General features: G+C 38.5%; 1 protein-coding gene across 1 annotated transcript in view; it reads left to right on the top strand.

Moving 5' to 3' along the window:
* LOC121522980 (glypican-6-like) overlaps positions 1–24,303 on the top strand; it is a 189,141-nt gene that overhangs the window by 115,349 nt on the left and 49,489 nt on the right. The window contains exons 5-6 of the mRNA XM_041807688.1: positions 14,027–14,157; positions 14,845–14,988. Of these exons, the coding sequence (XP_041663622.1) occupies positions 14,027–14,157; positions 14,845–14,988 (275 nt within the window). The remainder of the gene's footprint in view (positions 1–14,026; positions 14,158–14,844; positions 14,989–24,303) is intronic.

The following is a 24,303-nucleotide window of genomic DNA, read 5'->3' on the forward strand; positions in this document are numbered from 1 at the left end:
CATAATCATGATATTCTCTTTGTGCTGCTTCTATAAGCTGAGGATACTTTTGATTTGCAGTGTGCTGTCCTTTCTGTGACTGCCCTTAACAAGTCACTGGAGGTTTAAGAGGAGGACGAGTGTTGTTGGTGGAAGCCATGCACAAATTCTTCTTTCAGAGTTTGTTTTAAGAGAAAAAAAATTTTTGGCAGCTTTTTTCTGTTTTTCAGGAAATATTTTTAATTGGTCTGTCTCAGTTTTATGAAAATAAGGATGACCAATTAAGCAAAAGTTGGATTAAATTGCAATGTGGCCTACCGCAATTACAGAGGGTGCAGGATTTCATCAACCTGAAATGTGGTCAAAGTTCTAGTTTAGTACTTTTTTGTTTATTTGCAGCAGAACTTTTATACTCCACACATCATGCAACCATTCAAGAGTCACCTTTTTTAATAGCTTGCAAAACCTTTCTTACTTTTGCATGTTTTTCTTAATCAAAATGACAATGAAATAAAAAAGATAATGCCTCTTAATACAACAAATCAAATATGATTTGCAGGAGACATCATGCATCAGCAGAGAACTCCCCTTGGGAGGCAGGAAATGATTTCTGCATAGGCAAACTCTACCAAAAAGGCTGTGTTTTGATCTGTTTACAGCTATGCCAAGCATTCAGAGTGCAAAAGTTAAAAGCATTCTGAATTCTTCAGCTACTGTTGTGACTTGTAAGAAGTGAAATAAAGGTAAAGGCAGTTTAAAGGTTAAAAAAAGTCATTTAAGAAATACGGTGAAACAGCAGCCGGTATGAATTTAAAAAGCCTCCGTCTAAAAAGCCTGGAAGACCGATGTCAAACAACGCTCATGTATGGTCCATTTCCACAAAGCGGCTCCTCATTTGGTTTGGTTCAGTACAATTTTGTCATGGTTTAGCACAGTAAACTCCGATCTAATCTTTTTTCCCTCAGCTGTTGTCTGTCAAGCGTTACTCTTTTAAGAGATCCACTTCATTTGGCTCAGCTCAGTCGAGATGGTCATTTGGCTCCCCAGTGTACTCATTTATTACCAGTTTGGCTTTTTAAATGAGGAATGAATAACAACAAAGGATGGAGGAAAGAAAACCAGCAGTCAAATGAGAACTAGCTACTGTAGCTAACATTAAAGAGGTCTTTTGTAGAACAGGCTCATTCATGAACAGCACAACTCATCAGCTGGTGTCTTACCCCCTTTATAGCTTTAGCCAACATAGCTACAATAGCTATGTGATTAACTTTACTACCTAAGCCAATGTAGCTAAGTTAGCTTTAGCAATGTGATCTTTAGAAAAGGGCTACATAGATAACATATATCTACATATCTTACATAGCTGCTTTGTGAGCTTAGCTTTAGCTACGTAGGTTACCTTTAGCAGCAGGAGCTTAAGGAAACATAGCTAAAGCTAACTTAGCTACATCAATAACTTATCTACTTACCTTTTATAGCTGTTTTGTGGGCTTAGCTTTAGCTACATAGGTATGTTATCAATACTAAGTTAGCTTTACCAACAGGAGCTTTAACAAAAATAGCTAAAGCTAACTTACTTACATAGATAACATTCCTACTTGGCTTACATAGCTGCTTTGTGAGCTTAGCTTTAGCTGCGTAGCTCCATTATCTATAGTTGTTATCTTTAGCAACTTTAGCTTTAGCAAATGTAGCTTAAGCTAACATGGCAACATAGATAACATATCAACATAGCTGCTTTGTGAGCTTAGCTTTCACTATGTAGCGCTCTTGTCTACAGCTAAGTTAGCCTTAACAAATGTAGGTAAAGCTAGCTGACCTTTATAGATAACAGATATATCTTGCTTACGTAGCTGCTTTTTGAGCTTAGCTTTAGCTACGTAGCTATGCTAGCTTCATTAGCTACTAGATATGCTTGGTGCATTAGAATGATGTCATGGAGTACAAGCATTTTTCCTGTAAGCAGACTGTTATATCTGCTTTATTAAACTTTTTGTGATCAGGTTTGTAGGTCAGTTTTTTAATCTTTACCTTTTGGTATCCTCACCCTTACCTTAACCTTTACCCTAACAATAAACACTATTTTAATCTGATTTTATTTTGAAAGTTTTAGTGAGATAAATACAGCATCTTAGTTGTCCTCAGAGATCAATGGTCTGTAGCCAGATTGTCTTGAAAAGTACCGTATTTTTATTCATTCTCTGAAAAGTGGTGATTTTGGAGATGAGTGGTCATGGCCCAACTGCAGTTATACATGCCAGGCCTACAAAGAAGAGCGGTGTATGTTTAATCTGTCTCATTGTGTTGGGTTTAGTATAGAACAAGTTCATATTTATGATTGATGAAAAATACATGCGATTAATTAAAAAAATATATAAAATCACTGATGCAATATTGTAAAAAAAAAAACTTGCAATTACATTATTTTTTCTAGTCACTCATCTCTATTATTAAAAGTGAAAAGAGAGAACTTGTTTGTTTTTATTGAGCATTTTTGGTGAGCTGTGCCCTCTCAGAGGTGTGTGAGGACATCCGTTTGCGTGTGCTCAAGGACTTTTTTGAAAATGACAGCTTGTGATCAAGGAGCAACATGCTTTTTTTCCCCCTCTCCCCCACTTTTCCACCATTTCATACAGCACCATTAGCTGGTTGACTGAACCACAGATGAGCTATGCTTTACAGAATCCAAATTACAGCAGGGCCATTTTTCATCCTGTGGAGCTCTTCACAGGCAAAGTGCTGTAGATGGGCCTGCTCACTTCCCTTATTTGTCCTTGTCTGCTGGAGGTTGCCTCCGGCTGACATAGCCTGAATTTAAGTGGACATCAATCTCGATAAGGAGCCTGGAGTAATATTACCTCCTCTGATTTTTTTTAAAGCTGTTTTACCGGGCAGGCAAAAATAAGCATGTTTCACATCACAAACTGAAACATTAACCTCAACTGTGAAACAAATCATTTCGATCAGGTGGTTCATATCTGCTTTCAAACCCCTTCAGCTCACAATAAGAAGAGATGTGTTTTTGCATGGCTGTACTGTGATGATAAAAAGATTTCCTCCGGCTGGCCACTGGCCTATCTTAGCACCACAAAAGTGATGCAGGCAGAATTTGGCTCAGAGTGGCAGCCGTGCCACAGCGGACGAGGCTTCATGCACTCTTCTTAAATGAGAGTCATTAATTCTCCATGTTGGTCGAGTTTTTCCACATGTGCTTCAGGAGCCACTCTTCCTCTGGGAAGAAGCTGTACCCTTGCCTGCCCCGACCTGATCAGCACCAACTGTCTCTCTTTTTTCTCTCCCTCCCACTCGTCTCTGTCTGCTCTCCCTCGGTTATGTACAAAGTTGCCGGCTGCCTCTGTTTGTTGAGCCCATCTGATAAGTTGCAGATAAGTCACCGTTGTCGGGAAAGATTGCCATCGTCTGTGATGCTAGAGGCACTCTTTTTGGCTCTTATTTTTAAAAGTGAGTTGTTCCCAGTTGGCTCCCTTTGACCTAAATTCAGTATTTGCTCTTGACAGCTTTTAAGCTAACACATGAATTTAGATTTGTGTGTGTGTGTGTTTTTGTTATAAAGTAAGCAGACACACCTGAGGCATTTAAATACATTTACATCATAATCAGATTAAACAGAAAGCTGCACGGCAATGCAACATTCAAAATATTCCCAACAAATACAATTCCTGTAATTAAAGTATCAAAAAGCACATTTTAAAGCGTTATAAGTATCAGTATGGGTAAATCTGAGTTTTTGTGTCACTACTATTGTTGGTGTATGTGGGTCTAAGCTCACACCATATGGTAGCACAGAGGTGCGATTGAAGTGCTACTGTAGAAAATCGTTTGGCACCGGCTCTATGTGTATATTAGGAATCTCAGAGAGCATCACAGGCTATTTGTAATCCACAGTGTAAACAAACAGAAAGAGCTCTTCAAAGGCTCAGAGCCCGGCATAATTGGAAAGGAAATGGAGCCGGAGCAGAGCTAATGTTTCGCAGCTCTTTTCCTCTCCTATCAGTGATCTCAGGTCCCAGAAGAATGACGAGCTGGAAGGACCTGCTGTCACAGAGGTGGAGAGTTATTTTGGCGTACTTTGTTGTCTCTCTAAAGTACAGTGTTTGTCCCTAATTCCTCCTGTTAGTCCTTGTTTGGCTGCCTTTGCACATTTCCTCTATCAAAGCTCCTGCAAATCACCTTTGGTTCAGACAAAGTTATCTGTCTTTTAGATAAATAAGCAGTGTTTTCTGACTAACTTTAATTGTGTCTTTTCACCGTTACTCATTGAGAATTTTAGCTGTGGAAAGAAATAGCATCATCTGACATCAACCCTGCTATAGGAGTGGTACTGAAATAATTTTCAGTCTGTTTCATGGCAAGCCAAAAACTCCTCTCAGGAGCTTTAAGTTTTTTTTTTTTTAATATATGTGGTTTTGTGAGTTTGCCGCTATTTGGTCTAATTTCTGGAATATTACTTAGGGATGTAGTACGATTATCGGCAGATACCAACTCTAAAAGTGAAACCTCCCAGTATTAATTGTGCCCTCACTGATGTGCAAGTAACCACTACTAGGGCACTAATACACCCTCACACCATCACAGATGCTGGCTTTTGAACTTTGCCTTGATAACAGTCTGGATTGGTCCTTCTCCCTTTTAGTCTGGGGATTTAAAGGATTCAAGAAACTCAGTAGTTTCCAAAAACAATTTGAAACGTAAACTCATCGGACTACAGAACACATTTCCACTCCGAGTTAGTCCATCTTAGATGAGCTCAGGTCTGGGAGCTTGGGAAAAGCTGTTGTTGATATATGGCTTCTGCTTTGCTGGGCAGAATCTCTGCAGGAACTCTGCAGGATCAGACAAATTCACCAGATTGGATAGACAGCTGTATCTCTTATATGTACCGTGTGTTGAATTAAAAAAAAAACTCACTATAGAGATCTGCATTTCCAGAAGGTTTTAAATAAAAATGTAATTAAACCACCTGGTTTTAGTACATTCTGCACTCTGATAGGCATCTAATGGGTAAAAATAGAACAGGCAGAGGACCACTGTAGCCTGATGACTTCACAGGACCCGACTAGACTAAAACATGGCGGCCTCATGGTGAGTTTATAACTTCAACTCGAAATACAGATTTATGGTGAGTTGTCTCTGTACAATATACATTTAAGAGATACAAATATCTATTAAATTAGATGAACTTGGCGTGTAGTAGCAGAGAAATACTCAGTTGTATTTGGGTATGTCATTTTCAAGATGGAACACTGAAAAGGGCCTAGGGATGAAAAGGTTAAAAAATCGCTCAGTTGGTGATTTAAACTTGCCTTGCAATTATTGCAGTATTTTATTATGTTGTTGGTCGTTCTCACTTTTTCCTTCTAAAAGTATGGATTAGGGCACTGTTTAGGCACAAGTACCATTTTTAAGAATATTAATTTAGCCAGTATTAACGATGCACAACCCTAGTGTTAACCAACAATGGTTTTACAAAGTGTACCCAAGCACACAATGGAAAATCCATCACAGAATGATGCTGGTTTTTAATTCAGTGCCACCTAAGGGAGGATGGTCACGGGAAATCAATGCTGGTTTTCATCCTTGCTGAGATTTCTCCAGATGTAATGATAATATGGACTGCAGATGGTGAAATCTATAAATTCCCTGCATGTTTAGAAATGTTGCTAACATGTCGAACTGTTTGCCCATGCAGTCTTACACAAAGTGGAGGATTTTGAGCAATCATTGATTGCAAACAACTGAGCTTTTAAAAGTGCTCCTTTAAATCAAGTCATGACTTTACCTCCTGTTCACTGTTAACTTTCCCTACCTGTGGGATGTTCCAGGTGTTTTTTTTAGTACATTGTCATTTTTGCTGTCCTGTCCCAACTTTTTTGGGAAGATGTTGTTGGCATTAAATTAAAATTGTTTGTAAATTTCTGAACAGCAATAAAGTTTTTTTGGTTTTAATTACATAGCTTGTTTTTGTGCTGTATGCTGTTGAAAAAATGTGCACATAACTCTAATCTATCCTGCAAGTTTGACACAGCGTCCCAGCCTTTTTGGAAATGGGGTTTGTATAAAGTCTAAGGTTATTTCACATTCTGCCATTCCCAAATACTGTTCAGGAAGTGAACAAATGTCTTTAATTACTGATTTGTTGGCATATAAATGATGATAGTCAGTCATTTTACATCATAAACGGAATCAGAAGAACTTAAAATACTCAAAGCTACATTTAAGAAATGTGACTTGAAAAGTGAAACCCAGTCACAAGCATGCAAGACGCCATTGTTTCTATAAGAAGACTGGAAATGACAGGATGACCTTGTTTCATAAGTAGGTAATTGAGGAGTCATTATGACAGGCTGCTGGTGAGGTCTTGTCCTGGGAGGTCTGTGGATGGAGAAACGTCTCTGGACAGATTGAATAAGTGCTGCCTCGGGATCCATCTCCAGATCTGGGACTTGCTCCACTATGAGTTAGTGGTTTGGTAACGTTAAACCCCCTGTGGCAGGCCATTCATATGCAGCTCTATAGAGAGTGTCACGTTAGAATATAAACCCTTTAGCTCTGCTCGCTTTCATAGCAGTGTCAATTAGCTCACTGAGCTTAAAGGGCAGCAGTTGTTGTTGAGTGCCAGACCTCGCTGTGATATAATCTTCACCAACACAGGGGTAAAAATAAGTCTTACGAATGCGAAATATCCTTTAGAAACTAAAAGAGGTGTTAATTTAAAGTGATGATATTAAGTGGACTCTGCGGAGATGCTAATGCATAGTGTCTTATGTTCAACAAGGCCTTCTGGCTTGTGTCCACACATTGATATTAATGAGTCACTGACCTTATCGTATTCACAGCCTGCAGCCGAAGCAAATAAGTGCTTGGCTTTCTAAACTTCTATTAAATCAATGACTCATGATCAGCGATTTTTGTTGCATGCAGTATAACAAAATTTAGTTGACGTGATTGAGTCGATCTACATAAAAATTGAATTTGCCCCAAGAAGCATTCGTGCATCCTAAGTGTGTGTCAGTGGACTGTGATGGAGAGGCCGTGTTTGTTCACAATTCTGTTTGCTAATCAGAAGGCAAGACACAACAGTTTGTTGTTTGTGACCTTTAGTGAAATGATGCATTGAAAGCAAATGATTGCTTTCATTATTGATTTTTTTTGCATTGAAAGAGAAGTCATTTAAATTTTTAAAGGCAGTGAAAAATGCCAAACATCATCCCTCAACTCTACATTTAAAAGTATTCAGTTAACAGTGATTTAAAGCAAAGAAAAGCTGCAAATGTTGGAACAAATGTTGCAATATTTAATTAGATTTAAGCATTATATGGAGAGATGAACTCTGAGTTTCTGTTAAATCAACCTGCTTCTTTTTCTCTTCTTTGCTTTCAGTGCGAGCTGACAGCCTGACACGCTTAAGAAAACAAACAGCGTCAGGAAACTGAAATGAATAAAGAAAAACGTTTCCACTACTTTGACAAGTTATGCATTACATTCTGCAAAACATTTCAAACAGAGAGGACAGGAGCAAATATAGAAAACCCACATAAACAAAATGCATTATGTAAAACAGCAGCACACACCAAGAAAGTAAGCAAATATAGAAATGGTGCAATTATATACATCAGAAATAAACTGCAGAACAATAGGCGTGTTCCTCGGGAATCAAGTGGAAACCTTTCTGATGCTGCTTTTATTTCATGTGTTTTTTAATTTAGATTTTCTTTTAACATGCATTTATTTTCTTTAGTTGCAGCTTCAATGGGAAACCAGACATTTATCAGTCATTTTTTTGGTAGTAAACATTAATAATTCTCACATATGTTTACGTGTTTTTGGTATTTGATAAACATGAACCATCCTCAAATTAAAGCACTGCAGGAGATATCTCACATTAAAATACAAAACATAAATACCGACACAGCCTTTAATACAGTAAATCAAACAGACAAATGAATTCACTGTACATAATTTCTGAACAGCGTGCATGTGATCAAGATTGTAAACCTAAGCATTGCAATAATTTACCCTTCTACCCCTGTCCTATGCTTTAGATATTCAGATGTTTAAATGATTAAAGAGCTTGTCCATTAAAGGAGCATTCCCTGTATGAATTACTGTAAATGCCGCACCAGTTTGAGGGTCTCTCAGAAGGAAAAATGTTTAAACTCACTTCCTGTTTGGCGATCCTGTTGTGCTCAGCAAAGCCTTCAACGTGCAGTTTTTTGTGCAGCTGTGTAGCTCCTTTAGTACCATCTGTTTCCACCATGTGGAGTTTGTCATCCTGCTAGCTACCAGTACTGTGGTTCAGCTCTCAGACTGTGAAATGTGGATTGTTGTTCCTTTCAACTAGAGTCACTCTTCCCACCTCCTCTGGTTTCTTTGTCCTTGAATTGAAGAGTCTTTTTAATCAAACCAGTGCTCCACAGTTTATTTTCTGTACAGTATACCACTGTTTCCTTCTAGGTGCATCATTATGACTTGAGGAGAGACGCGCTTAAAATGTCAAATTTATTAGTTGTGCCAGTATTTGGGCACAGCCTTCATTTTTAGATGAAAAATTAGCTTAAAAAGAGCATCTTAGGGCGGCTCAGTGGATAGTGTTCACAAGATAGATTCTCAGTCTCGGCGCATGTTTGGTCGTGTCTTCTCTCTCGCCATATTTCCTGTCTCTCTTTAGCTATCCTATGAAAGAAAAGCAAAATGCCCAAAAGATAACTTATCCTGAAAGAACATGACCACAGATACTTTCTTTTCTTTCTAGCTTCGACAGATGTTGGCATTTGCAGCTAGGGATGCACAATGTTATCGGCCTGACAATGGAATCAGCAGATATTTGCTAAAAAAGGCAAATATTGGTATCGACAGATATCAACATTTCTGCCAGTATTTACATCCGATATTTTGGCCATGAATATCAACATTTATCGACTAAACAATGTTGCCATATATAGTGATAAATTAGTGGAGTTTCAATCTGGACAAACAGACCTATGTAAGTTTAGATCTTTTTCTTTATTCATTCTCATTCTTTAAACTTTAAAGTGTTTTTTAAGAAAAAAAGTTTATTTTTTCATCCTCAAACCTTAAATTGGGTTCAAACAACTGAATTTTTAGTTATCAGGGTTTTCTCCAGGATTTTTAGAAACTGTCGGGGAGGGCTTTGACTAGCACAACTGTTTCTCTCGCCCTGTGACTGCAGCTCGCACTTCTCCTTCCTTTCTCCTGTTTTAGCAAACATTTAGAACACAAAGTGAGGCAAATATCATGGATTAGATGAACGCCTGACAGTCCATCGCTGTTGTTTTTATCCAGTCTCGTATCATAACAGAAACGATACTTAAGTTCCGCCGGAGTTTTTACGAACATGAACTATTTTTAGGTCACTAGCGTCTCATCTCCATCATGAGACACAGTTGATGATGAATATAACTACTCAAGTTTACTGCTAATTATCTGATTATAATCAGGGAAGTACTAACTTAAGCGACAGTGAAGTTTATCAGCCGTCCATGTGTCATGACACACAAAAAGTTGAGACACCGGTGTTCATTTTTTAAAATTAAGTTATGTGCAGAGCAGTGTCATGTTTCATGATTACAATTTTAAACTCTTATGGTTCATAAATGTGCGCAAATATAGACTATATGTTTATATGGATCCATTCATACAGTATAACTCACATTTTTAATATCTGATAAAAAAAAAAGATCAAGCATGGTGGCTTTTATTTTGGCATGGCAGTGCGCCACAATCAATTACATGTAGTGTAAACCTTGGTTATGTAAAATATATTTAAATATCAGTATCAACAATGGTATTGGCTAAAATGAATCTGTAAATATCGGCATATCTGATATCAACAAAAATCGTACATCATGCATCCCTACTTGCAGCATTAGCCTTGAAAGTAAAGTGTCTCTAGAAGAGGTGTAATAAGGGATGTATGATATATAAAGGTGTGGATAAATGAATGCCCAATATTGCAGATATTTTACAGAGTTATTCATCCTTTAGTAAAAACTTAACGAATAAAATCCACCGATTAAGGATGTTCCCAGCCACATATTTCCCTATCCATTCTAAATACCCTCTTAAATAGGGGATTTAGAACAGTCTACAGAGGAGACAATGCTTAGGAAACAGTCAAATTCATCACAGGGTCGTTGTGTTAGTGAGTATATGATGCCAGCCCCTTTATGCTGAGTAGAGTGTTGCTAAAGGTAGCAGCTAGCTCCACCAGCCTTGACTCCTCTTTGGAGATTAATACCATGCTCAGTGTGGTTACTCTTCACTTCATTTAAGTAGTTACATGTGAGTTTAACCCTCAGCAACCTACACACAACTTTATTTCCATTTTCTAGTTTAAAAACTGTTGCACCATGCTATTCCAATATTATGCTAAGCACTACGCTTCTCATGTTTACATCCGGCTGACATAAACAAGAACCTTAAAATTGGAAAGCATCGGTAGTAACTTGAGCTACAGCAGATATTAGCACAGGGAGGCGTCATTACAGTTTTAGAAGAGCATTTGACTGGGAGTTCAAGCCTATGTTCATAAAAAAACGATGGGTTACTAGTTTAGCCAGCTTGCAAATCTTGTACTGGAAAATTTGATATCTGAATTTGGCAGTCTAGCTGGTTATCTGTGTGCATCTCCTGGCGTTTGTTCACTTCCTCATGAGACAACAAGAAGCAGAAGAAGCAACAAAAGTATTCAGCTGCAACAACACCAGACTAAACATGGCGTCACCTGTGTGGGTGCTTTTAGGTGTTTCAGAGGAGGATAACATGGATTTGTCAGTAAAAATGATCTGCAAATATCCCAAAGGGGGGCAAGAAGTCCTTTAGTTTTAACATGACCGATCTAATAAGTCACACAAGAGTTGTCACCCTAGCAATGGACTATTAATGGAATGCAAACAGGGCATTAGCCGCTAACCTCAGCACCCAGCTGAAGCTAACGTTGTCAAAGTGCTGATTCAGCAGGCATCTGAAAACTGCAGAAAGCTTGCCAGACAGCCAAAAGGCAAAGCTATTAATATCAAAATCAATCTCACAGTCTCTTCATCCACCACGACTTCTTAGAAGTATCCCTGCCTGCTCTGTTTGATGTGGTTTTCTCACATTCACAGTCGGATCAACATCAGAAACAGAAGTTTAACCACAGACAACACCAGCATTTTGTATTAAGGGTGCACTTCTTATTTTTCCCCTACCTTTGATATGACTAATGTCAGTGCATATTTTAAATTCTTATGAAAACAACAACTCTCTTTCAGTTTTAATTTATGCACTAAAAAAAACAGAGCTGTTCACCAAACCTTTCCTTTTTTTTAAGCATACTAGTGTGCTGTCATTGTGTGTTTTATCTGGAGACTCATCAATTACAGGCCTTTAGTTCCTTCTTCCCATTTTGTTTTAAGAAATATATCTCCTCTTTACATATGAACCCCCAACCCGGATTGGCAAAAATAACATCTTTATGCAATCAACAATTTAAAAAAAAAAAAAAGACTATCAGTAATCTTATCGGCAAGCAGCCATCTGTTGTACTAAATTATTTATCATTTCAAAGTAAAATACTTGTGCACAGTGCATCACAAGGTGTAAGGATTTAATTTCATATCACAATTGTTGCAATCAAAATGATCACTGTAATTAGTATTATTATGGTTTGTTTAATTGTGCTAGGCCTCATTTAATTAGTTTCTTTCAGTTTTAAATGAAAAACACTTAATTGGCAGCACAGAGAATTATGCAGTTCTTGCTGCAGGAATGTTAAAATATTAACAATCAAAACATGAAAACGCTGTCAAATGTGCATTAACAAAGGTGCTTTTATTAAATGTAGATTGATATGTTGATAGTTGTTTGGTACTGTACACTTTAACCAATGCAATATCTTTTTAAATATTTGATAGCACTGAAAGCACAAACCTTATGAAAGATAAAAACAGACAGCCAAAGCTGCTGCAATCAGAGAACGAGAGAGAACAGCTAGTCTAGTGTGCACTGGTAGATATAGTGATAAAAGGTGTTATTTTCTGATTGTTTCACATTGGTTTTGCTCCGAAGAATGTCAAGACAACCATTCTCCATAAAAGTGCAGGAAGCTCAGGTTATTTGATTGTTGCCAAAGATACGCTTCTCTCTGCTCGATGTGATGGTGTTTCTGCATTGCCCTCTGTCACAGCCTCTACCTTTCTTTACAAGTTTCTCCACATCATGACGTGTTTTTATTTTCAGTCCACCTCATGAAACTGACCTATGTTACATGCTGCACCCATGTTGGAGACGGTCAAGTCTTTGGTTGACACTGGACAATCTGGACATTATTTACCATAATATTTTCAAAGTATAAAAATCAATCAACAGTTGGTAACACTTCATTTTAGTGGGCCCTAATTACCAAGTAATTGTATAGTAGTTACTGTTACTATATAGTAATTTCTCAAGAATAAGGTGGTAATAAACCAGTAATAAGTTGGCAATTTTACTAAGAGATAACTCAGACATATAATAATGTGAAGGAAGTATTTACCTTGTAATAATGTATTAATTATCAAGTAATTCCTTGTTATATTGTGGTAGCTCTTTGGTGATTAGGAGGTATTTTACCCTAACCCTAACCCCCAACCCCTACCCTAACCCATAACCTTGCCTTTTAAAATTATTCAAGAATTATTCAGTAAGGAATGACTTTGAATGAGTGGGCTTAGATAAAGAAATCTCTGGGAATTATCAAACATCTATTGTAGAAAACTATTATCCTTCTTCTAAGAATTACACATGTGATTACCAGAGAATTGCCACTTTATTACAAGGATTAGGGTAAAATACCACCTAATTACCAGAGAATAGCCACAGTACCACAAAGGTTAGGCTTAAATACCACCTAATTACCAGAGAACTGCCACTTTATTATAAGGATTAGGGTAAAATACCACCTAACTCCCAGAGAATAGCCACAATACCACAAGGGGTTGGGGTTAGGGTAAAATACCATCTAATTACCAGAGAATTTCCACTTTATTACAAGGATTAGGGTAAAATACCACCTAAATACCACAGAGTTGCCACAGTATTACAACGGTTAAGGTTAGGATACACCTAATTATCAGAGAATTGCTACGGTATGATGTGGGTTATTGTAAGGGTTGGGGTTAGGGTTAGAGGATTAGGGTAAAATATCGCCTAATCACCAGAGAATTGCCAAAATATTAAGAGGAATTGCTTGATAATTAATATATTTTTACTAGGTGAATACTTCCTTAACACATTAAAGCCTGAAAACACAAATTCTAGCCAGAAAATTTTAACTTTTTTGGAACTGAAATGTTTATTTCACTTTCTACTGAAATCCAAAAAAAAAAACATATTTCAATAAACTTTAACATATATATTTTTTGGTATCTCATTGGATAAATAAGATGTTTTTGGTAAGTGATAATCCACTTGAGGGCATTTTTATCTTTTTTTTTTTAGATTGTATTCAGAATTTTTTTTTGTTATTTATGATCATATTGATTAGATAGAGGTATCATAACTATACACATATATATATATATATATATATATATATATATATATATATATATATATATACAAATATATATGATACAACAGGCTTTAAGGGGTTACTATTACTTAGTTATAACCAGGTAAATACATGCTATTTCTTGATAGATTGCTAGATAATTGCCTCTGATTGCTATAAAATTCTTTGGTAATCAGTCCCTTCCAAAATAAAGTGCTACCAAACAGATTTTGAATGGTACTACCACGTGTGGGGAGTTTCCTGTGGTGATTGTTGAAACTGATAACTGTTGCAGCCCTTTTCTCTTGATATGTGTATTTAGCCAGTTTAGATCATATAAGAATAGTAACTGAAATTGGTCGATAGATTTTTGATCTGTTTATGTAGCATTTAATCATTTTGATGCTGTTAAGAAAATAACTATCAACTGATCTTATTTGTACCTCTTCTCTCCCCCCTCCATACCCCACCTTATTTTTTCCCCTGTTGTGACAGATGCCATGCTGCTGGTGGCACAGAGACTGGAGGGACCTTTCAACATTGAATCTGTCATGGAGCCTATTGATGTCAAGATTTCAGAGGCCATCATGAATATGCAAGATAACAGTGCCCAGGTCTCCTACAGGGTATGCCAATTACTTTTAAACCCAAGAGAACAAAAGTTAACGCCTTAGACAGGCTGTTAAAGTCCTTTTTTTATTTGTCGAACTGAGAAGAAAATAAGAGTGGAGCTAGCGTTGACTCATACTGAGATTTGTCCAAGGCCGTCCAAGGTGTGTAAGAATGACACATTCTAATTAAGTCCAAGTTTAGGCCTTGTATTTGAATTATATGTTTCAATTTGGTCAGTTAATCTTAGTTCAACTAACAGTAGTTAATGTGTTTCCTGTGTTTTACTGCATTTTTCTTTGCCCACAAAATTGTAGTCAGAAAGAAAAAAATGTAGGTGGTTGTAGAGAATTTTTTTCTGCCTACACACATTTGGATGCCAGCTCTCATTGAAAAGTGAAATGCTCTGTTGGCTTTCCCATGCAGCAGATGCAGTTTTGTTTATGGTTTAAGTATATGTGGTCTCCTCCCCAAAGGCTGTAAAAACTTTACTCTGTCATCTTAAATAGCATTGGTCACAGCTTGTAGCTGAATCACCTATCAACGTGGTCACCTCGGCTTGATGAAGAGCACTGTCACACTGGAAATGTGGGGGGAATTCGTCACAGCAACTTAACAACAACAGCATTTCCCCCCCTATTTTCTGCATCCAATGTAATTTAAAACCCTGACAATCGGGTGCCCGTGCTTTTGTGTAATTGCAGGTTTTTCAAGGCTGTGGCCAGCCAAAACCCGCAGGAATGACTAGGTCTGCCCGCGGTGTTTCGGATGTGTTCAACGCTCGCTTCAAGCCATACAGCCCGGAGGAGCGGCCGACCACTGCAGCTGGCACGAGCCTGGATAGACTGGTAAGCAAACCGAGCCAAAGCTGCTGTTTTCAGGCCAGACAGTGGTTCCCTGTAAACACCGTTTGTCTTTTGGACTTGACACTGTTGATTAAGGCTGGTGATTTGCCATGGTAAGCCCCCGGAGCCGGAAATTAATTCTTTGTACTCGTCCTCCATTCAGACCCCCTGTATCGATTTGTGTTTGTTAACGAATCAACAGCTTTACCCCGAGAGGGCAGAGGAGGGTGTGCAGCTCTGTGCTCAGTGCTGCTGCGTGCTCCGTGCTCTCCTCCTCTCTGTGTAACAGGCAAACAAAAAAGAAGCACTGAAAGAATTGATAGAGGCTGACCGCATCAATTGTTTGCTGTAAAGCAAGCCTTTATTTTCGATCAGATTAACTGTATGTTTGTTGGGTTGGATCCTGATACATGGATTTTCATTTCAAACAACCTTGAAGCCTAAAATGCTGCATCAGGGTAAAGGTTAACACGAAGCTGACAGACCAATTCAGCTGAGAGACAGTTCTCATCATGGATTACCTCTGCAGCCACTGTGCCCTTCTGTCCTCCCCTCTAGCCCTTTTCAAAGTGAATCTTTTCAAATTATACTTCACCTATGGTTCTTTGGAGCTATTTTTATCAAAACCAAATAATTGTGTTTCCATAAGACCCTCAACAAGTACCAAACCAGTTACCATAAAATCCAGATTATGCTGGTATATAAGACGCAGTCTACCTTCCTTCTCTCGGAAAAACAAAGCTTAAATTGTTTTCTAATGCAATGATTTCTATCAAGTTAGGCAAAGTCTACAAAGTAAGCTATCAGTTTTTTACCACAATCTGTTTTCACAATTACCCCTTTTCCACAAAGCCAGTTTAAGAGCTGGTTTGGAGCCAGTACTTAATCTACCACCAGTTCTTGCTTGCTTATATCCGCGGCTGGGGGCAGGACTGGAATGTACCAGTACCCAGAAAGAGTGCTGTTCAGCCGGTGCAAAACAAGCATGGGTGTAAAAGCAGTGTAGACTAGGGTTTAGGCTTCATGGAAGGTTTGAAAAAAGGTGACATAAGCCTGGGTGATATGGCTGAAATATGATACAGTATTTTTCTTGCCCTTCATGTAACAGTGTTATATTGTGGTATTACAAAATTAGAAATAGGTAACTGATTTAAATGCATGATAGATAGATAGATAGATAGATAGATAGATAGATAGATAGATAGATAGATAGATCCATTCATCCATTTTCTACATGGCTTATCCCATTGGGGGTCGCTGGGAGGCTAGAGCCTATCCCAGCTGTCATTGGGCGAGAGGCGGGGTACACCCTGGACTGGTCAGCAGTGAGGGCTGATATGTAGAGACAGGAGACAGACAACTAGCCTCACTCACATTCACACCTATGGCCAATTTAGAGTTACCAATTAACCTAATGAGCATGTTTTTGGTGGTGGGAGGAAGCTGGAGAACCTGGAGAGAACCCACGCATGCATGAGGAGAACATGCAAACTCCGCACAGAAAGGCCATGACTGGGAAGGGAACCAAGAACCCTCTTGCTGTGAGGCAACAGCACTAACCCCTGCACCGCCATCCAGTTCTAAAGAGATAGATGAAAAATTATTTTTTTAAGTTTCTCTGAGTTCACTTCATTTTCACTACACTCAGTTTTTGTGTCCTCTCCACCTTGCTGAGGTGTTAGGCTGCCACTGACTTGAGCAAATTTCCTGATGTGAGCATTCACAAGGTTTATTGACTTACAGTTTCCCAATGTTGTGTTCAAGTTTATTGTTATGGCCTTATGAGGGAGAAAAGCGGTTAAAAAAGGGCACCACTATCATGTCTGTTGAGAGTGCGTCTTATATACTGACTTATCTGGTTATTTGAAAGTCAGTGTTTTGAATATACAAAACATAAAAATTCTTTTGTCAGGCTATGAACAGTTACCATAAAATCTGTATAAGTCACACTAGTATGTAAGAAGCTGCAAGTTGAAAAGGGTGTCTGATAAACCAAATTTAATGGTAATTTAAAAGGCAGTCTACAGCAATTTTTTCAAAAATCATAAACAAAATGTCCAATCCTTTCCCCATGCTATTAATAGGTAATTTAGTTAATGAATACATTTAAAAAGCAGCAGCGTTTAGGCAGCAGGCTTTTGGAATCCCAACAATAAGTGATACATTTGCCTCTTCACAAATACTAATTATGTTTACACAATCTCATTCATTCGCCACGCAGTTTCTGATGTCTTTTATACAGCGGTTGTCTTTTTTGGCTTTGTGTGCTCATCAACGATTTTCCTCCACCTACACTGAATAATTAAGCCTTTCTGTCTCCCCGCCTTTATGCTGCAAACCAGAGGATTGTTTGGAATGCGATGCAACACAGTGTAAGGTTCAAACATTTCATACTAATTTCATTACTTTTTTTCTGAAGGTGTTGTCTTAAACTGTTAAATGCATTGTGAATGGAAGCACATAATGTTTTTATTACTCTGTGGTTGTGGGTGCAGAGGAATGTGCTCTGAGCATTAAAGATTTACAGTAAACAAGCCCTGTGACCTGTAAATCCCGGCAGTATGCAGCACTTGGTGTGCTAAGTGTCAGTCATAGTGTCATTTTCATGTCTCGTGGGAGTCGGTGTCACCCAGACGCATTGAAATTGAAATGACTGAGCATTTTGGCTGAAGTTTGGGAGAGTTTCTAATGCAGGAACTTTTCTGTCTTCAATAATAGCATCTCTGTATTTATTGAGCGTGTGCCATGATGGCCTTAGCCAGGGAACATTTCTGTGAAGTGATCTAACATGAATCAACCATTCCAACACCCTCATAGCTTCATCCCTTACAGAGTCAAATCCTCAGGAAAGGCGACCAATCAGCAGGTGACACTGGTCCATGAGAGCTGCCAGTGGGGAGAGCTATGGGGAGTCGGTGGGGGTAGTGTTGCAGCCAGCATCTGCTCTAATGGTAGGGTGAAGTGGGGGCTCCAGACTGCTCATGAATAACTGGGCAATTAGCCTGCTGGGTGAATCTCTCAAGATAGAGCTCAGAGACAGGAGCTTATTTGTGACAAACAGTAACTCGACCAGATTTTTTTTTTTTGTTATTTACACATTGGAAATAAATCGTGAAGCTGTACACAAGTGAATGTGAGGGAGAGCTCTCGAAAATTAACCTCCGGGGCCTTATGAAGAGGTTTTCTCCAGGCAAAAAACCATTACCATTGTTTGTGTGTGACAGAGAAATCCATGGTGATCATAGTGGCCACAGGAAACCGCAAACCGTGACATTTCTGTAATGTGCAGTAATTAGGGTTGTTCACATCATGAAGAGAGAAAAAAAGGATTTGCTTGACTCATTTTGTGCCTTTGTCTAACTCTCAGAAGAAAATGAAGCCGAAGTCAGGTAATTGCAACTCTTTGGCATTGATTTAAAGATATTTGACAGTGTTGAAGAGATTTTTAAATCTGTTTTTGAAGAAACAATGTCCTTCTTTATATTACATCTGTGGATGTAATATAGGACATCTGTGTTTTTAATCCTGTGCAGATACACAGTGTTTGTAATTTGTAAAATAAAAATCCTGCACAAATCACCTACAGAGTTCAGCATTCGTTGAGGTCCACAGGCAATACTAATCCTGTGTGAATCTGCATTTTTGTGAATTGGGGTGGTCATTTTGCTTCTGTTTAATGGTCCATATGATTTTCTCTGCACCTTTTTCTGAATGAAAATAATCATAGACAAACATAATGTTGCCACTTTTATGCTATTTATAGTACTTCTCGTTCAGTTCATTAGAGTTTCTGATTACAGATTACTTTAATCTGCTTGATTTATTCATTCATATTGTATAAACGCATGTGCACAGCTCTGCTCTCTTCGGTCGCTTTCATGCTAGAGCCATTTGGTCCACTTTAAACAAACCCTGGTCCCTTTCACAAGATAGTCTGGTTCATTTTTAGTGGTGTAAAAGCTCATTCAATCTTGGGTCCACTTGAAAAGGCAGGTCTCTTTTCGCTTCCAAATGAGCCCTGGTGTGGTTCTTTTATGGTGTGAAAGCAAAGCGAACAACCAAAGGCAGGAAGTAGCATAAAGCATAATGATTTACGGATATATATGAGTTTTAATACATTAAAATATATGCTGGTGCATCAGTGTGAACATGGCAACACGTCAAGGTCTCTCGCTCTCATTTTGGCTCACCTTATTAGTCCAGTACTGATTCATTTGTCGAATGCAAAGAACAACACATTGGACACCTCACTGCATTATTGCTGCTCGTACTGGGTGCCTTCTTGTGAAACACAGATTTTATATGAACATCAAAGCAAAAGCAAAAATCCCAAGAGAGCAAAAATTTGGTGTTAGTGTATTGTTCATGTGGCGAAAAGGCTGGCATAAGTAACCTTGCAAAGCAGATGGATTCACCCGTTTACGTGTTTCTCACTGGCAAATCCATCTTGCAAAGCTCCCGTCTGAACCATTTGGGCCCGGTTAGAAAGTTACAGGACCAATCAGCGACAAAGGGCAGTGCTTTTGGATGCAGCGGAGTGACGTAAGCAAGCAGCAACAGGAGGTCGGTGCAATCATGGCAGAAGACATTAGCGTGGATGCTGCAAAAGCGCCAGTTTTATCAAAACTTGACGACATTTCTTCATTTAAAGAAGAACAAAGAACAGTAGTGAGTTATTTTCTTTTCAAAAACAACAAAAGTCATGTACTGACATGTCTGCAGTTGCCATGGTTTTATGCAGCTCTCTCCTTTACTTGTCGGTAGCGGCGCAACTCAGTTTGAGGCTATGCCGTTGTTTTGTTGCTCTGACCCGCAAAAATGTGACAGACAGAACGTTCATCCAGTCACCCTCCGAGTCTTTTTTCAAAGGCTCTGCCCTTTCCCAAACGCCATCTATGGGAGGTTTACCAGATGGATGTGTGAAACAAATCCATCTAGCTGGTCAGGTTACAGCGTAAGGAGATGGATTTCTGTTTATTTCCTCTGTCCTAAACATGAGCCGTCTTCTTTTCTTCTTAATTGCTTTTTTTTTGCGACGATAGTGCCACAAACGTATAACAGCTTGGCATTGTCCAGACAGCGTGGTTCATTTGACGAAGTGCAATGTGACAGCAAACCAAACCATATGAAAGTGCAACAGTGTTGCAGTTTCAGCATCAATTGCCCAGACTATCAAATCAAACTTTACTTATCTAGCACATTTCAGACACAGTGCAACACAATGTGCTTTATTTGCTCAGTACTTCTACTCTTCTCCCTACAGTTTCTCTTTGCATGTGCTTGAGTGCAGAATGACATCGACAGCATTTGCAGCTGAAAACTGTTAAAACCAAGACTGAAGATGTTCATATGTAGCATAAGATGACTCACTTTTCTAATACATTAACTGTAGGAACGTGACAGTGCTTGGCCTTCTCTCTTTCTCTGTCTGATGAGCTGCAGATTTGCACAGGTGACAGATGCGATTTATTGATCATAGGCACTTGCTACAGATTCTAAAAATGTAAAATAAAAACATAAAAAAAACTTGTCTAGTGGAGACTGGTTAACAGTATGTGTATGATACATGAAAGCACTACATTGCCTTTTTTGTGTGGAATTTAAAAACAAGAGTATAGTGTGCAGTATTCATTGCTGCTGTCATGCAGAATGACAGCCCCTGCCTTCTGTCAGAAATGTCAGTAAATTAGAGTTTGTTGGAGATGCCCAGTGTAATACACAAATGATCAGAGGTGATCATTTCCTGCCACATTTTTGCCAAATCCGTTATTTTAAGTAGTATGATAGACTGTGGGGAGGTTAACCAATTAGCACAATTTAAATTCACACATAAAATGTGCTTGGAAGAGGAAGAAAACTGCCATATTGACAAATGAAAAGTGTGACTTTTGCAGTAAACACATTCAGGGAATGTGACATCACAGGATATCGCATGTAAGACAACAACCAGAGCTGTTTCTACAGCTCCACCAGGAACAAATACTTTTTTGATCAGAAGCACCAACTGATTGACCTGTTGACTTTTAATACGTAACACAAGTAGATGGAAATGCTTTCATTTTTTTATTTATTTATTTATTTTTTCAAATGTCTAAAAGTGTGCTTAAATTTGTCATGCTTTTGGATGGAATCTATCCTGACACACCAGATGGATTTGTTTCACACATCCATCTGGAAAACCTTTAATATACAGTGTTGGGGAAAGGGCAGAGCCTTTGAAAAAAACAACTCGGAGGATGATTGGATGAACAGTCTGTCTGTCACATCTTTACGGGCCATTCACAACAACAAAACACATGACGTCGTCGCCGCTACCGAGGTGCGCGTGCGCAGCTACCGAGGAATAAACTCCATTTAGAGCTGCATAACGCAAACCATGGCGACTGTAGACATGTCAGTACACGACTTTAGTTGTTTTTTGAAAAGAAAACAACTCACTGCTGTTCGTTCTTTTAACGAAGTAGTGTCGTCAAGTTCTGATAAAACTGGCACTTAAGCGGCATCCATGCTAATGTCTTGAGCCATGACATGATTGCACCGGCCTCCGCTTGCTGCTCGCATACGTCGCGACTCTGCTGCACCCAAAAAAGTACTGTCCCTTGACGCTGATTGGTCCTGTCACTTTCTAACCAGGCCCAAACGGTCCAGATGGGAGCTTTGCAAGATGGATTCGCCGGTGAGAAACACAGGAAATGGGCAAATCTATCTGCTTTGCAAGGTTAGATGAAATCTCCATTCATGTTAGCAAAGGTTGTACATTGCTAGATCCAGCAGATATGGTACAACTTTAGCACTTAGATTTGCCTATAAAAAGTACTAACCCCCTTGGATATGTTACCTTTTTATTGATTTTATAAATCAATCATGGTCAATATAATTTGGCTTTTATTTTACAAAAAAATTTCAATATACCTCTTTAATGTTATGTAAAATAAGTGATAGCATAATTTTTCACTACCTTCAAAGTGATTAACTTGATAGAACAGAGGTCCAGCTAATTAGTACTAGTAGTCTCATAATTAGTGAAACAGGTATCACTAGAGTGCAGTGAATGTGTCTCAAGGGATTGTAGTATAAAGACACCTGTGTTGGAAGGTCTAGTCACTGGTTAACCAGTATTCCTGGCTACCATTACACCATGAAGACAAAAGAACACTCTGAAATGTATACACCTGGGGGTGGATACAAAAAACTTTCCAAGACGCTAAACATCCCTAAGTTCAGTTAATCCTTCTGCATATCCATGTATTATGCATTCTATTGACCATTATTGATTTAATAAAATCGATAAAAGGGTAGCACATCCAAGGAGGTTAATTTTTTTATTGGCACTGCACTTGAATCCATATTTCATTAAGCTTCTTGCTCTGTTTTTGGTCTCCACTAATTCCTAAGGTAAATAGCTCCTCCTCACGCAGCTAAATGCCCCACTATGCCTTACAATCTTGTCATTAACTTTGTCTGCCTGCTGTTTATTGCCAAGCAGAAAGTGTCTACTTGCTTTATTAGAGCTTTTTCCCCTGAAAACAGCTGCCTGCTGTGTCTGCAAAACCCAGAGTGAAACCCAAACAGCAAAGTTGCAGGCCTTAACACCAAAACAATGACTTGAAACGAGCTTTAAAGCTCAGCAGTGCTCAGAGGAACTGCAGAATCAGGTGATAATTGTCTGTGGGTTCCTCACTACAAAAGAACCCTTCACACCTGTGTTGTAATCCCTTGTAAATATTAAATGTTTTTATATGGCTACTGTAATCCTCCAGAGAAAACAAGTGCCTTATACTGTGAATGTTTTTTAACACAGTCAGTGGCAGCGAGTCAGTCAGCATTTTGCCTTTATCGACTTAAAATTATATAAGTTACATATCAAGTCAACCAAAACCTTCATGTATGATGAGTCATGTTGTGAAAACATGGAGCTACTTTGATGGTTGTGGTGGTTTGTTCAACCAACGTTAAATTATATACGTTGGCTGAGGTCATATACTTGAGATACTGGTTACATCTGCTCTGAGCAGCTCAAAGGAAAGCCCTGCTGTATAATACTGTTTTTCTTTCTTTATTTATGTAACCTTTGTTTAACCACGAGTGTTCCCATTGATATACAGGAATCACCCTTAAATGGGAGTCCTGGCCAACACAGAAAGTTCTGCACAGATAATAAATAGTGGGAAAAGGATCGTGAGAATCCACAAAACATGTCCAAGCAATACATCATTATATTAGCAGATCAATTTACCTCTTTGGAAAAGTTTCCCATGTTTCTAAAAGGCTGAATTTGGCTCAAACAGGCAGTAAAAATAAGCTTTGTATAGCAAGGCTGACTGTTGTGGTTTCTGTATGAAATAATGCAAGCAATAAAAAATCCTTTATAAATGCCTAAAAATTGTAAAACATCAATTTGAGGTTGCTTTAAAAATGATTTATTTTCATCTCAGAGCATATCTGCAGATATTTCTCAAGCTGATTATTAAAACTACTGCCTCAGTTCAACCCACAAAAGCAAACAAGACCATGAACACTAAGATCAATTGTTCTTATAGTTATTTTTAATGCCTAACTCTTTTGCTGTAGGGAAGGTGAAGACAAAGAAATTAAGTTTGCTCAGTCAAAACAGACATTTTCCTTACTTTTCCCAAACAAAGATTCATGGGGAATAATATGTTTGACTTTATATGAACAGCAAGACAGCCTTTTGTTAAAAGATTGCTGATTCATGTACAGGACTAAGAAACCAAAGAGGGAGAAGGAAAAGGTGCAACTTTGTGTACGGAGGCCCTGAAATTGACACAAGCATGAAGCTTCTCGCAGCTCCTGCTTTAATAGAGAAGTAGTAATGATTAAGACTGGTGCTACTTTCCAGCTCTGGTAGGCAGTAATATGCCCCCTTTAGCTAGCTGCTCTTTGACCTTCCAGTTGATCCTTTAAGTCACAGACTAAACAATCCACAGAATTGTAGTAAGCAGCTACAATGAAAGCATGGACGATTTAGAGCTCTGTACATTTAGGCTGACACATTATTAACTGTTTCTCCTTCTCTGGTCAAAAATGCTCAGCTCTCATACTGATACCTTAAGTTTTTTTTCTCCCCTTCTTTACATTTATGCTTTTGACTTCTAGGGTGGGGGTGTCAAACTTAAGGTCCGGGGCCAAAATCCAGCCCGCAAGATGATCTCATATTTCTGTTATAACTGGCCCATCAGTATGAGGTCTGCAGATTTCCTCAAGTGTAAAAATGAAAACTTATCCTTGATGTAAGATATCCTTGTTAAGTCAAAACATCTGAAAAAGCAAGGAGTAAAAAATTAGATAAGAAGTCCG

The sequence above is a fragment of the Cheilinus undulatus genome, linkage group 15 (genome assembly GCF_018320785.1).
Source record: "Cheilinus undulatus linkage group 15, ASM1832078v1, whole genome shotgun sequence".
Lineage (NCBI taxonomy): Eukaryota > Metazoa > Chordata > Actinopteri > Labriformes > Labridae > Cheilinus > Cheilinus undulatus.